This window comes from Acomys russatus, chromosome 3, assembly GCF_903995435.1.
Source record: "Acomys russatus chromosome 3, mAcoRus1.1, whole genome shotgun sequence".
NCBI classification, from domain to species: domain Eukaryota; kingdom Metazoa; phylum Chordata; class Mammalia; order Rodentia; family Muridae; genus Acomys; species Acomys russatus.
In genome coordinates, this window is record NC_067139.1 from 24,222,748 (window position 1) to 24,236,263 (window position 13,516).

At 44.3% G+C, this 13,516-nt stretch overlaps 1 protein-coding gene across 1 annotated transcript; it reads left to right on the forward strand.

The window, feature by feature from the left end:
- Positions 1-1,044: 1,044 nt before the first annotated feature.
- On the forward strand, positions 1,045-13,154 carry Pak1ip1 (PAK1 interacting protein 1). Its single transcript, XM_051170341.1, has 10 exons — positions 1,045-1,444; positions 4,195-4,357; positions 7,570-7,690; positions 7,765-7,839; positions 8,307-8,359; positions 9,268-9,413; positions 9,497-9,594; positions 11,666-11,765; positions 12,434-12,557; positions 12,680-13,154. The coding sequence occupies exons 1-10, from the start codon at positions 1,361-1,363 to the stop codon at positions 12,865-12,867; spliced, it is 1,152 nt and encodes a 383-aa protein (XP_051026298.1). The 5' UTR covers positions 1,045-1,360; the 3' UTR covers positions 12,868-13,154.
- Positions 13,155-13,516: the final 362 nt, after the last annotated feature.

Sequence of the window (13,516 nt, forward strand, 5' to 3'; positions counted from 1 at the left end):
GTTCTGAAACAGTTTACTAATTTCTTTCACGTTTTAGATACTAATTACTGGTACATTAAAACGAGTATGAGCCAAAGTAAAATGTAGCACACGGGGTATAGGACGAGATGAAACTTTCTCACTTTGTTCCAAGCTAAAGGGACTTATTCCAACTTCAGTGCTTCTCTGGAGGAAAAGATTAAGTTTAAATAACATGCTCAGGAAAACTAGCAATAACTGAAGATACATAATTAGCACAAGGGTTTCTACCCGACTGCGGGCTTTTGAGTGGAATAGCCCAAAACAGAGAGTACAGGCTTTCCCACAACTTAAAGATCATCAGAACATCCGAAGTGAAAGTGTTTGCCCATACACAAACAAAGCGGACTAACTATGTAGACAATTTGTAGCCTCAGAGAACAAGTGTTTGGAAACAAAGTCTAAGCACTTACGGATGCTCTTTTGAGAAGCTCGGAAAACTCATTCCCGACCCTGCCTAAAACCCATGGAAACCTCAATACATATGGACGTTACTGCTTTCATTAGTTTTTACTCCTTGCCGCTTAACACAAGTGGAGGAGTCTTCCACTTCGAATTTTACGGTCCTCCTCCCTCAAGACATTTTATCTAGTACCCCAGCTTGTACCCTAAAGGGGGCCCGTCTGATTAGCAAGAAGGGCTGAAGCGCGGGATGGCCCGGCCTGAGGGCGGACACAGACTGGCAGGACCAGGGTCTCAGTCCAGCGAGAGGACACTGCCAGACTCCGCGAGCCCCGACCGCCCCCGGGCCGATCCGACAGAAAGGTCTTTAAACTGCTTTACGAAACTGCATTACACTTCGCTTGTAATGGGAGCCATCGGGAAGCTGCGGGAGGAAAACGGGTGCAAGGAGGCGGCCGGTCTGGGCGAAGTAGCGAGACTCTGCCTCGAAATAGTGAGAAAATCACAAACGGGAGGGAGAAACTTAACTCCTGAAACCAAAATCACGCCAGCAATTGCTGGAGGAAGCTCAACTACTGCGGGCCACCGAAGTCGGAAGTGGGTCCTCCCCTTTCTTAGACGCACCGGAAATTGGGGCTTGCGCGGAGTATTTCCCGCCCACTTCCCAAGGCCGGCCTAGCTCACAGCTTCCCAGAATTTGCCTGCTTGCCACAACTACTTTCTATCTGCTCTGAGAACCTGCTCCTGCGGCGTCATTCCTCAAGCTTCACGTTGAAGGGCCGCGTGACCTCCGAGAGCGTACTTCGACGCTACAGATGCAGGCGCCTAAAAGGTGCCCCTGAGAGATGACGTATAATCTGCGCGCCTACTAGGGGAGGGCCTGCCTCCGCTTCCATTGGGTTTCCAGGCCGGTCTGTCCTGCACGCACGTGTGTTGCTGAATGGAGCTGGTCGCTGGCAGCTACGAGCAGGTCCTGTTTGGGTTCAGAGTGCACCGTGAGCCCGCGACGAGTGGCGACCGGGAGGTGAGATACCGCGAGCCTCGGGATGTGGAGGACGGGCCCCGGAGGTGGGCTGGTCCCTCCCGGGCAGACACTGATGCTCCTCCTGTTTATTGCTGGGTCTTCGTGGATAATTAGTGGAGGGCGTCCGAGGGAAACGGAAGGGCTCATGCCGGTATTCCTTGCCCTGTAGAGGCTGAGGCAGGAGGATAGTGAGCTCAAAGTTTGTGTAGAAATATCCTGCTTTTTTTCAGAATGAGATAATAACCACTTGTCTCACAGTAGATAAAATTATAAACGGAAACCTAAAAAAAAAAAGTTGATCTCAATGGGGAGGGTAGATGAATGGTTGTCAGAGATTGAGGCCAGGGAAGGGAAGTGGATGGTTAATGCTTGTAGAAGTGCAGTTGGGTGGGAGGAATGACTGCTCATATATATATATTTGCCTAGTAAAGTAACTATAATTTACAACAGTTAATTGTATATTTTAAAGTAATTACTAGAGAATATTCGGAATATTGTTAACTCTCAAATATGGAACATGGTTGAGGGAATAGGTCCTTTTTTCAGATCTGATCTATGTATACATTGAACTGTCACATTGTGCTCCATAAATTATGCAATTATATGCTAATTAAGAAGGAAAAACACTAAAGCATTCTCAAGTCTTGAAAAAGCTGACATTTTTAACTCACACAAAAACGAGGTGCATTCATTTAAGCTGACAGTTACTGAAGCTGTTCAAGGTGTGATGTGAAAATAGCTTTGCCTTTTACAGAGTTTCTGCCCAGAGTAACAAACTGCAACAGCTGGATTGGGATCAAGGTAGTGATACAAATTCACTATTTATGGTGAATTTACTGTGGGCAAGTTGAAAAGGTGCCACAGGTGTGGCTCCTGCTGTTGTAACCTTCTTGGTTGAAGGGCTGGTGGACAAGAGAGAGAAAAATACATGGAGGTAAAGTGTAGTGCAGTATTACATTTATTTTTGTTAGGTGTGAAAATAAGATACAGATAATTGGCAACATGGTAGTCAAACAGTAAAACAGAGCCAGACACAGGACTAGAGATGTGATCTCCCAGTAGGGCGGTGGTGGACCCTGCCCTTAATCCCAGCACTAGGGAAGTAGAGGCAGGAGGATCTGTGAGTTCAAGGCCAGCCAGGACTACACAGAGAAATGCTGTCTCGTAAAACAAAAAACAAAACAAAACAAAAAAAGAGACCTCCTAATACTCAAATGATTATTTCTGGAAAAGTTTTACTTCCCACCTACAAACTTGTTTTGTTGAGCTTCCTTAGTGTGTGTGTGTGTGTGTGTGTGTGTGTGTCTGTGGTTGTTGTTACTTGTTTGTTTTTTGTTTTGTAGTATACTCATTCCAAATTCAAGCAACCTTGAGACACAAATAGCCATTCTCACTTATAGACAAACAATTGGGAGGTTTCTGGTAGGGCAAGAGACTGCTCAAGGCCACCTGGTTTACTGATACAACTATCTGGGCCCCTAGGGTGTTTCCTGGGCTTCTGTTGTTAACATTACCAGGGGTTGCTTCAAAATCCAGCCAGTAGCCAACAGAACCAATCACAAGTAATGCTTTGACACAAAGCTGTATATCAGGCGGCTCACATCTGTACTCAGTACACTGAGGCAGGAGGATTGAGGGTTTAAAATTTAAGCCAGCTATGGTGGCACATGCTTTTAATTCCAGCACTTGGGAGCAGAGGGTGGCAGATCTTAGTGAGTCCCATGACAGCCATAGCTACAAAGTGTGACCCTGTCTCAGAAATAAAAGAAAAGAAAAGGTGTATGTAAAATTTGTGTAGGTTACACAGTGACTTTAAGACCAGCCTGGGATACTTAGGGAGAACTTGTCCAAAACAAAGAAACTTAGAAAGAGAAATAAAGCCACATGCCTCAGGTACATTGTGTCTTGACTCAAAGGAAGCCTGTTGCCCCTGACTGATGGATGGACCGTCTGCTGCTGCAGTTCTTTAGGACGTGACACGTAGTGATTGACTTTAGGCATCTGTAAAGAACCTTGTTTTAAGTTTTGTTTTTCTCTCTTCCTTAGCTTGTTTGGCTAACATTCCCCACATAGCTCCTTTAATTTGAAGAGTACTGTTAGTGTGTGTGTGTGTGTGTGTGTGTGTGTGTGTGTGTGTGTGTGTGTGTGTGCTTTGCTGTTCTATGTGCTCATTCAATCACATTACTCAATAAAAAGTGATATAGCAATGAGCATCTGGTCCTCGAGACTCGTTGTTAGCAGCTCTCAGATCTTGTAGGACTAATGAGGATGTACCCATACGGCTCTGTTTCTTCCTTATAGGGCTTATCATATGTTTATCTCGTTAACTTGTTCTGTATCTCTTTCCTTGGAGTGGACGTTCTGTTTTAATACAGACCTCTTCGTTTATTGTCATTTCTACTCGTACTGGTATCAAGCATATATATTAGAATAGTTATGTAGATATAGATGAGAGAAAGTGGGCAGTTATTGGACTAATTCACATACAAAGTCGAACGTTTGAATGAATTACTGATTTGGCCGTCTGTATGTAAGCCAGCATGGCTGGGATCTGGAGGCATGCTACTGACGTTCCTTCTCCTTCCTACACTCTTTATCTGCGTTTCGGTCGCTTTTTGTCTTAATCTGTGTTACTACATAGATTTTCTCCATTTGCGGGATCCACTGGTTGATTTTTATGGCCTGTGGGACTATATTTTAAGAGAACTGTGGTGTGACTGGTGTTGATCATATGCTACATTCTTCCTCAGACATGGACTCCTGTGGCTGACTTCACTCACCATGCCCACACTGCCTCCTTGTCTGCGGTGGCAGCAAACAGTCGCTTTGTAGTCACTGGGAGCAAAGATGAAACGATTCACATTTATGACATGAAAAAGAAGATAGAGCACGGGGCTCTGGTGCACCACAGTGGTAAGTCTGTCTGCTCTGTTGCTGTGAAGAGACACCATGATCAAAGCAGCTCTTATAGAAGACAGCATTTAGTTGGGGCTGGCTTAGAGTTACAGAGGCTTAGTCAATTGTCATCACGGCAAAAGGGAGAGAGAGAGTATGTATGTATGTATGTATGTATGTATGCATGCATGTATGTATGTGGGTGGGGGCAGAGGCGGTCCCTGTCCCTGCAGGCTTTCTGACTGGCAAGAAACAGTCCATGAAGAGACAAGAATGAAATTCAGTTTAGCATGTAGGTAACTGGTGCTGGGCCAAAACACTCTGAAAGAAGTTTTTTGATAACAGTTTACTCAGCCCAATGAGCACAACAAAGCCTAACACATATTTACATTGGAGCTGCCTACAAAGTACACATGGCTTCTTCCATAAGGCGGGTTCTGTTGACCTAGAAACAGTGCTCAAGGTAAGGGTCTAGGGAGAGTGACTGAAGTAAACTTAATGCGCGGTTGGGGGGTGGGAGGGGGCGGCGGGGGGCGGGTCAGGATTGGCCTGGTCCTGAGAACATAGAAGGCATTTAGGCTGCTGTAAAGTACAAGGGTTGCCTCTCACAAGGATAAATTTTATGGCTAGAAACAATACTCCAGGTTTTGGGTTGGAGGGAAGTCTGGGATAAACAAACAGTATTCTGGAGGATACACCAGAGCCTGGCTCAGCAGGTAGCAAAGGATTACCATGTTGTAAGCTGCATTTCCTCAGCATTCCAGAAGAACAACCAGCTATTTTCTCCCTTAGTAGAGAGAAGCCATGTGCTTAGTTTTGCCTGGCTTCTCAGTGCTTGTCTGTGTGCACAAGGACCTTTTGCCCTTTAAATGGAGCAGTAGCGGGAGCTTTTCATCCTGTGCTGCAGGCAGAGAGAGGGAGAGAGAGAGACAGACAGACAGACAGACACACCAGGCCTTGTGTGGGCTTTGAAACTTCTAACTCCTGGTGACACACATCTTCCAACCAGGCCACACCTCCTAATCCTGATTCTTGCCAAACAGCTCTACTCTCTGTTGACTACGCATTCAAATATATGAAGGGGTGGGGGAGCGTTCTTACTTAAACCACTCCAGAGTTGTAGCCATTAAGATGCTGGGCGGTGTTAACCCTTTATAGTTGACTTCACATAGTTAGACTGTTTGGTGCAGGGCTCTACTGTGTGCAGGATCGGATGGGAGACAGAGAGCTTGTCTCAGTGAGGGTGTTATCACTGTAAAGAGACACCATGACTACCACAGCTCTTACAAACATTTAATTGGGGCTGGCTTACAGTTCAGAGGTTTAGTCCATTATCGTCACGGCAGGAAGCATGGGGCATGCAGGCAACATGGTGCTGGAGAGGGAGCTCCGGAGTTCTACACCCGGATCAGTAGGCAGCAGGAAGAGAGAGTGACTCTCGGCCTGGCTTAAGGACTTGAAACCTCAAAGCCCACCCCCCAGTGACACTTCTTCCAACAAGGCCACACCTCCTAATTATGTCACTCCCTATAAGCCTATGGGGGCCATTTTCATTCAAACCACCACAGAAATGAAGAGGAAGAAGATGTTCCTTGTCCTTAGGTTGCTATCCTGGTCCTATAAGGCAGGGAGGTAGACAGGCTTTGCTGTAGTGAGTCATACACCCACAGCCTGCCGCAGAGGACTGTAGGTGTGCCATTGTAAAATACAGAGAAAGAAAAGTCACTGAATCTGAGGCCAAGGAGGTATAATTGTACACCCCTAGCTGGGTTTTCCGTACCTGTACAAATTTGCCGTGTAGAGGCAGGCCAAGGGGACGGAAAGATGTAACTGATTTTTTAAATTGCATTTTTCATGCAGCAGAGATGAAGGTAAAGGCAGAGGTGGGCTCAGAATTAGTTCAGTTTGTACTTAGCTTGAGGAACTTAACCAGAGCTTCTCCCATAGACAAAGGCAGATGAAAACAGGACCCTGGCTTCCCCTTCAGTGTCAGAGGGGTTACCCTCTGAGTGGTGTTGTTAAGTTGAAATAGTAGGTTCTGTTTCTAGCACAGTCCTCAGCATCCTTGCCAAGCTAGCCTTGAGTAACCAAAACATACAAGGCACCACACATTCAACAGTTAGAAAGGACTGAGGTGGCGTGGATGAGAGCCGAGTTCCTGCTATCTTCCTTGCCTCTGTAAGTCCTGGTCTTTTCAAATAGTGGGTAGTAGATACGGCCTTGCCTAGGGAGCAGGTGGAGTCGTGGGCAGAAGGGCGGGGTGTGAGGAAGCAGAATTGCTGGAGAGAGGATGTTACTGAGCAGGAGGTGGATAGATGGAAGTAGTGACAAAGTGCAAAGGACAAAATGGTGTTTGGCTTGTGTGACAGTCACTCAGCTCTGCAAAAGCAGTGTGTGTTCTAGTGACCGGGTGCTGTTCAGAAGCACCGTGGTTATAAAACCAGACCTCTAGCTGGTTCACACAGATTTGAGAGGCGTCGCAGAGGTGAAGGTCAGGAAGAGGAAATCTTGGAAAGCAAGAATTCAGTTGGTAGCGGGAAGTGAAGGTTCCCAAGTGATCAAAATGATTCAGGAAAATTTGTTAACCAATGAACTGGAAAAGTAACATTCTATAGCATTGTAATACATTCTGATGGCAGTAAATTAGAAAAACGTAGACATAAAGTACAATGTTGCCTCGGTGATGATGGGGGCAGGGGTGGGGTATGTTGCTCAGAACTTAGAAAGTAGGAGCCACGGCTCAGTGTGCTGGACTTAAAGCTGCATTCTCTTTTTCATTGTTGCTTTTTAATTTTGTTTTTTCAAGACATGGTTTCTCTGTGTAGCCCTGGCTGTCCTGGAACTCCCTCCGTAGACCTGAGTGCTGGGATGGAAGCCATGTGCTGCCACCACCTAGCTTAAAGCTGCTGCTTTATTCTGGGATTATAGCTCAGTGGTAAGGCCTTTGCTTATCATGTACAGAGGCTCTGAGCTTAATCTCCCTAAGATAACAAAACAAATGAAAACTGTTAGTTTTCATATGAATATGTTGAATTCTTCACCTAAAACTATGACTCAGTAGTACCATGGTGTTGGGTTTCTCTACTTTTGTGGTACTAGGGCTTGAACATGGATCTTGTGTGTGCTAGGCACAGCCACTTGCAAAATACGTTGATCCTCCTGCTTTTCCAACTAGAAATGGAATTCATGTTGAGAGTGGATATAATTTTGCCTGCCTTGCTTTTTCACAGGCACAGTGACTTGCCTGAAATTCTATGGCAGCCGGCACTTACTCAGTGGAGCAGAAGATGGACTCATCTGTGTCTGGGATGCAAAGAAATGGGAGTGCCTCAAATCCATTAAAGCTCACAAGTGAGTCTGCTTGTCCCTAGTGGCGTTCTTGCTGTGCCACACAAGCCCAGGCCTAACTGTCAGTTTCCTTTTAGAGGACATGTGACCTTCCTTTCTATCCACCCATCTGGCAAGTTGGCTCTGTCTGTTGGCACTGATAAGACGTTAAGGTGAGTTATGACTTCCCAAGGGTATCTTTACTAATGTTTCTGTCACTCAGCAATAGCAAAATAGAAAGTTAGTGAATTATTTCATAATGATCGTGTAAAAATGATCCATATTGGCCAGGCAAGGTGGTGCATGCCTTTAACCCCAGTACTCTGTGAATTTGAGGCCAGCCTGGTCTACATAGCAAGTTCCAGGCTGAGACACTGTCCAGAAGGAGGAGAGTGGTCCTGAAGAGGAATGTCGTAGGATGTGAAAATGTCATGGATAACAACGTGTTTAAAGGTGCAGGAATGGGCTGAGTGTTAATCATGCTTGAAGGAAAACACTTATTGACGAATTGCTACAGAGTAACTCACAGGTGCCTTAAATACACAGTATGTAGTGAGGTTGCCCATTTGGAGGCCTGGTACGCTTGGTTTTGGCTTAGTGACAAGATGATCATGTTGTAAACAAACCTCCTGTTTTACAGAACATGGAATCTTGTAGAGGGAAGATCAGCTTTCATAAAAAATATAAAACAAAGTGAGTATTTTGTACATTATACAATTAACTAGCTAGATTATGAGTGTATGCAGACACAATTTTTATATACTTATTATTTTATGTGTATGGATGTTTTGCTTGCATGTATGTCTGTGTACTGCTTGGATCCGTAGAACCTTGGAGGCCAAAAGATGACATCAGGTCCCCTGGAACTCGAGTTACAGATGTTTGTGAAGCTGCCATGTGGATGCTGGGAACCAGTGCTCTGACCTGCTGAGCCATCTCTCCAGCCCCATTCCCTTTTTTTTTTTTTTTTTTAAGATGTCTATTTTTATTTTATGCTTATGAGTGTTTTGCTTGCATGTAGGTATGTGGATGTGTGTGCATGGTGTTGTTAGAAGCCAGAAGAGGGTGTCAGATCCCCTGAACTGGAGCTAGGAAAGGTTGTGGAAAGCCACCATGTGGGTATTGGGACAAGAACCTGGGTCTCCTGCAGGAGTAGGAAGATCTGCTAACTGCTGAGTCATTTCTCCAGCCCATGCTTACACATTTCTATGTACACGTATGTACATGTTTATTTCCCAGTAGATGGATGGTAGTGGCCTCTGAGAACAAATGTTTCAGGTTACTATTCCCCCCACCCCCCATTAGATCTGGGTTCTGCCACACACCATCTTTATAACCTTCAGTTATCTACAATTTAACATATGAAGTATATATTTGGGATATATTGTGAGGTTGTTGCCTGGTTTTATGATCTCACCTTTAGAGGTCGTTATTAGACAGGGTAGGGCTGTTAAAACAGAGTCTCATATATGTGGCTTCAAACTTGCTATGAAACTGAGGTGGCCTTGAACTCCTGAATTCTCCTTTCTGCACCTCTCAAGTGCTGAGCTTACAGGCAAGCCCCCCATGCCCAGCAAGATGAGAACATTTTTGCCTTACAGATGCTCACATCGTGGAATGGTCCCCCAGTGGAGACAAGTACGTAGTCGTTGTGCTGAATAAAGTGGATGTCTACCAGCTGGACACGGCGTCTGTGAGTGGCACCATCACAAATGGGAAGAGGATCTCTTCCGTTACATTTCTTTCAGTAAGTTCCAGAAAGCAGGGCTGGGAGTTTTGAGGTGTCAGAATCCCTGAGGACATTCTGGGTATTGTTTTTCTCTCTCTTAGGACTCTGTCATTGCAGTGGCTGGAGATGAAGAAGTTGTAAGGTTTTTTGACTGTGATTCCCTAGTGTGCCTCTGTGAATTTAAAGCTCATGAAAACAGGTATTTTCATTTTTAAGCAATCTGTGTATATAGTCTTACTGAATGCTAACAGAATAATTTAATAAATGTGTGTGTGTGTGTGTGTGTGTGTGTGTGTGTGTGTGTGTGTGTGTGAGAGAGAGAGAGAGAGAGAGAGAGAGAGAGAGAGATGTGGAGAACAAGGGTAATCAGATATGTTACAAGTATATGATACCTGGCATCTAAGGAGATGATGCAAATGCTATTTATTCCCTGGACTTCATAATGCAGGAGGAGTGACGTGACTGCTGCCACTAGTTGTTTTGCACTTTACAGTAACTATTACATTTGAATATCAAACATAAGCAAAAGATAAACAGTGCTGAGCTTTGTCCCTAACTACTACAGTTCCTGTTCCTAATTCTGGTGCCCATTCCCCCAGCCCTCCTCCTCCCTGGCCCTCCCCGGCCCTCCCCGGCCCCAGCCAGCTACTTTTCAGCCATAAGAAAAATGAAATCATTATTGAGCGCCATTGCCAAGTGCTTGCTGTGTAGAAGGAAGGGGCAGATAGTGAGTCTCAGATTAAGTTGATCATTCATTTGGATCATTCTGCACTTAAGAGAGCTCTCCCAAATCCAGGCCAGCCAATGCCGAATGTGCCTGAGTTTTTTCAGTATAATTTTCAGAAAGGTAATATACAGCATTTTTCTCCAGTGTGGGCCACCGGCCATGGTTCAAGTAAGTCTTAGTTCTTATTTTCTGGGAGTGATTGTTTTGAGAAACTTGTCTTTGTAAACAATCAGTTCTTTAGCCGGTGTACAGGCAGTGAGATCCTTTCCACTAGTATTAGGAAGTAAACTCATTTTAGGAAAGCTGTTTCAAATGTATTCCTGACAGTGCTACTTGACCATTCTCTTTCAGTGATGAGCAAAGCAGACAGGAGCATGTGCCCCGTGGCTCACACTTTAGTAAGGCAGTGGCAGACAGGAGTCTGTGCCCGTGGCTCACACTTTAATAAGGCAGTGGCAGACAGGAGCCTGTGCCCCGTGGCTCACACTTTAGTAAGGCAGTGGCAGACAGGAGCCTGTGCCCGTGGCTCACACTTTAATAAGGCAGTGGCAGACAGGAGCCTGTGCCCCGTGGCTCACACTTTAGTAAGGCAGTGGCAGACAGGAGCCTGTGCCCCGTGGCTCACACTTTAGTAAGGCAGTGGCAGTTTGGCAGATGTTCTATCTGCGCTTCATTCCCGGCCTGTTTTGTTACTTAGAGAAAACTTGAAAGGCTAACAGGCCAGTTTAAGGAGCCTGTTCACAAAGCCACCACTAGCTTAGCATTTGTCACCTCAGGACCAGTCTGCGCCCCATTTTTATCCCCAGGCATGTCCTCTGTGGTGTTTTAATTACTATTTTCTAATGATTTGTGTATGTGTATGGGGTGGGGTGTTTGGAGGTCTGAAGAAAACTGTGGTATTGACTCTTTCCTTCCACATTCACATGCGTTCTAGAGATTGAACTCAGGCCATCAGGCAGACACTTTCACCCACTGAGCCATTGTGCCAGTCCCATCAGTGTTTTTTAACATAAAATTACAGTTTTGTGGGTTCTTAGGCCTGGAAGTAGCATGGTTTACTTCCATTTGAATCATTTATCCAGCAGAAATGGAGGAGAGTGGTCTGTTGGGCAATGGCCATAATCCAGAAACAAAAAGGCAGCTTAGACTCAGGTGGTGGGTGCCGAGGAGCTGGGGAAGCCCACTCCTCTCTTCCCCTTCTGGAGCCTGTAGTGAGCACCTTCCTTTCTGGGTGTGCAATTGCTTGAGTTCACAGGCTTCGCCTTGCACAGCCTTACCTCCTAGATGCTGGACCTAGGTCACCTGAGCATTTGTAATTGTCGCCTGAGTTTTTCCTTTAGATATGACACTTTTATCCCATAATTTGGCCTGAAAATAACTAACTCACTGTTCATTGGGACTATTCAGCATTTGTTATGTCTTAAGCTACTGTTTTTTGAACACTTGGATAACACTTGAAACATTGATAAAGCAAGAGACTGTCGTAGTTTTATGTTATCAACCCTTTGGAAGAAATGATCTCCAGCATTAATTTCTACCCTAGGGTAAAAGACATGTTCAGTTTTGAAATTCCAGACCACCATGTTCTTGTCACTGCGTCAAACGATGGCTTCATCAAAATGTGGACGCTTAAGCAGGATAAGGTCAGTGTCAACACACTGCAATGCAAGCTTGACTATATTATTTATTGTATAATTATGTCATAATATAATAATACTATTAAAGTATTACTTTAAGGTAACAGTGTTTAAGATCCTTAAGCTTTTAAATTATCTTCCATTTATAATCTGTGTGGGGAGTTTTAACGTTAGGGTTAGCACAGAGCTGCCTGGTGCTTTAAATCTAGTCTTATAGTCTCAGCTCAGTAGTATTTATTCTCAGCTCAGCAGATGTGGTTTGTTGAACGTCTGTTTGACAGTTTGTGTCCTTAGAATGGTATAATTTTGGATACCTTGAAGAAGTTGGCTGTGAGCACCCTAGTCAAATCAACTATAAACCATGGTACCTGTGAGTACCATCATCTTATGCTCAGGAATATACAGGTTTGCATCGCCTGACAGAAGGGCTATGTTCTGAAAGATGCATTGCTGGGTGATCTCATCAGTGCACTCACACAAACTCTGGTGGAACATCTTACTGTGTATGGTGACATGTAGTAGGGTACACTCATTCTTGTACTGACTGAAACATTCTTTTGTGGTAAGTAATGGTATAATAAAATGTCAATTAAGATTATTTGGTTATGGAAAAAGAAGCAGTTATCCAAAAATTCCTCTGGGTTAAGTATACATTTTTCCCCCTTCTGTTTTAGAAAGCTCCCCCATCTTTGCTGTGTGAGGTGAATACTGGTGCCAGGCTGACGTGTCTTGGAGTGTGGTTGGACACAGCAACAAATGAAAAAGCGAGCCTTCCTCCAGCAACAGAGCCCTCCTCTGGTAAATTAAGTCGATCATTTAAAAGACTGAGCAGTCTGTCCCTTCCTGAGTTGTTGAAGAGTCCAGATAACTTAACCTGAGAAAGAGAAACAGTCCTTAACACATTGTCTCTTGTGTTTTAGAACAACCTAAAACGATCAAAAAGGAATCTGGTGGTGTAATTCAGGAAGGAGAAACAACAGAACCTAACTCAAAGAAATCTGATTTAACTGGTGATAGCAAGAAGCCAACAAAAGGAAACAGCCTAGCATCAGCCAGGAAGAGGAAAATGACAAACGTGTCAGAAAAGAAGAGAAAAAGAAAAATGTAACCATGTGGCAAGTCCCAGATGTCCCCTCCCCAGGAGGATGTCTGTTTGACAGAATTCTCCTTTTCAAATATTATACTTAATTTTCCCATGTGAGAACAAAAAAATATTTCTCCTTATGGAGAAAATGTGCAGCTTAAAAAAGAACCACTTTTAGGTGGTGCTGTTTTGTTAAATGGTAAAATTTTTTTGGCAGATGGCATTTTATTATATATTGTAGAATATAGCAATACTAATGTGTACTTTTTACTGTGCAAAGCAAGTAAAGATATGAAAATCTGTATTTAAAATAATACAGTTTTTTAACATTTATTTGGTGATGCTTGGTAAAGCCCAGGGCATTGTATGCTGGCAAACTCTGCCTTTACACCCCCAGCCCCCTGCTCCATGCACAGACTGTTAGCAAGTCTCTACCAGAAGTGGATGAAGGGAATTTTCCAGATAATTCTACTTCTAAGCAGTGAATGACAAGCAAATTTAAGATCAAGAAAACACCACTTGTAGTTTTTTTTATCTTTCAGAGCATCAAAAATACCTACCAAAGCTAGTCTTAACCAATCTCACCTTATTTCCTTGTTACCATGTTGACTCAGTCACCATAACCCTCTGGGCCTTGACTGGTGTAGGATACTGATGTGTCAGAGTGTGACTG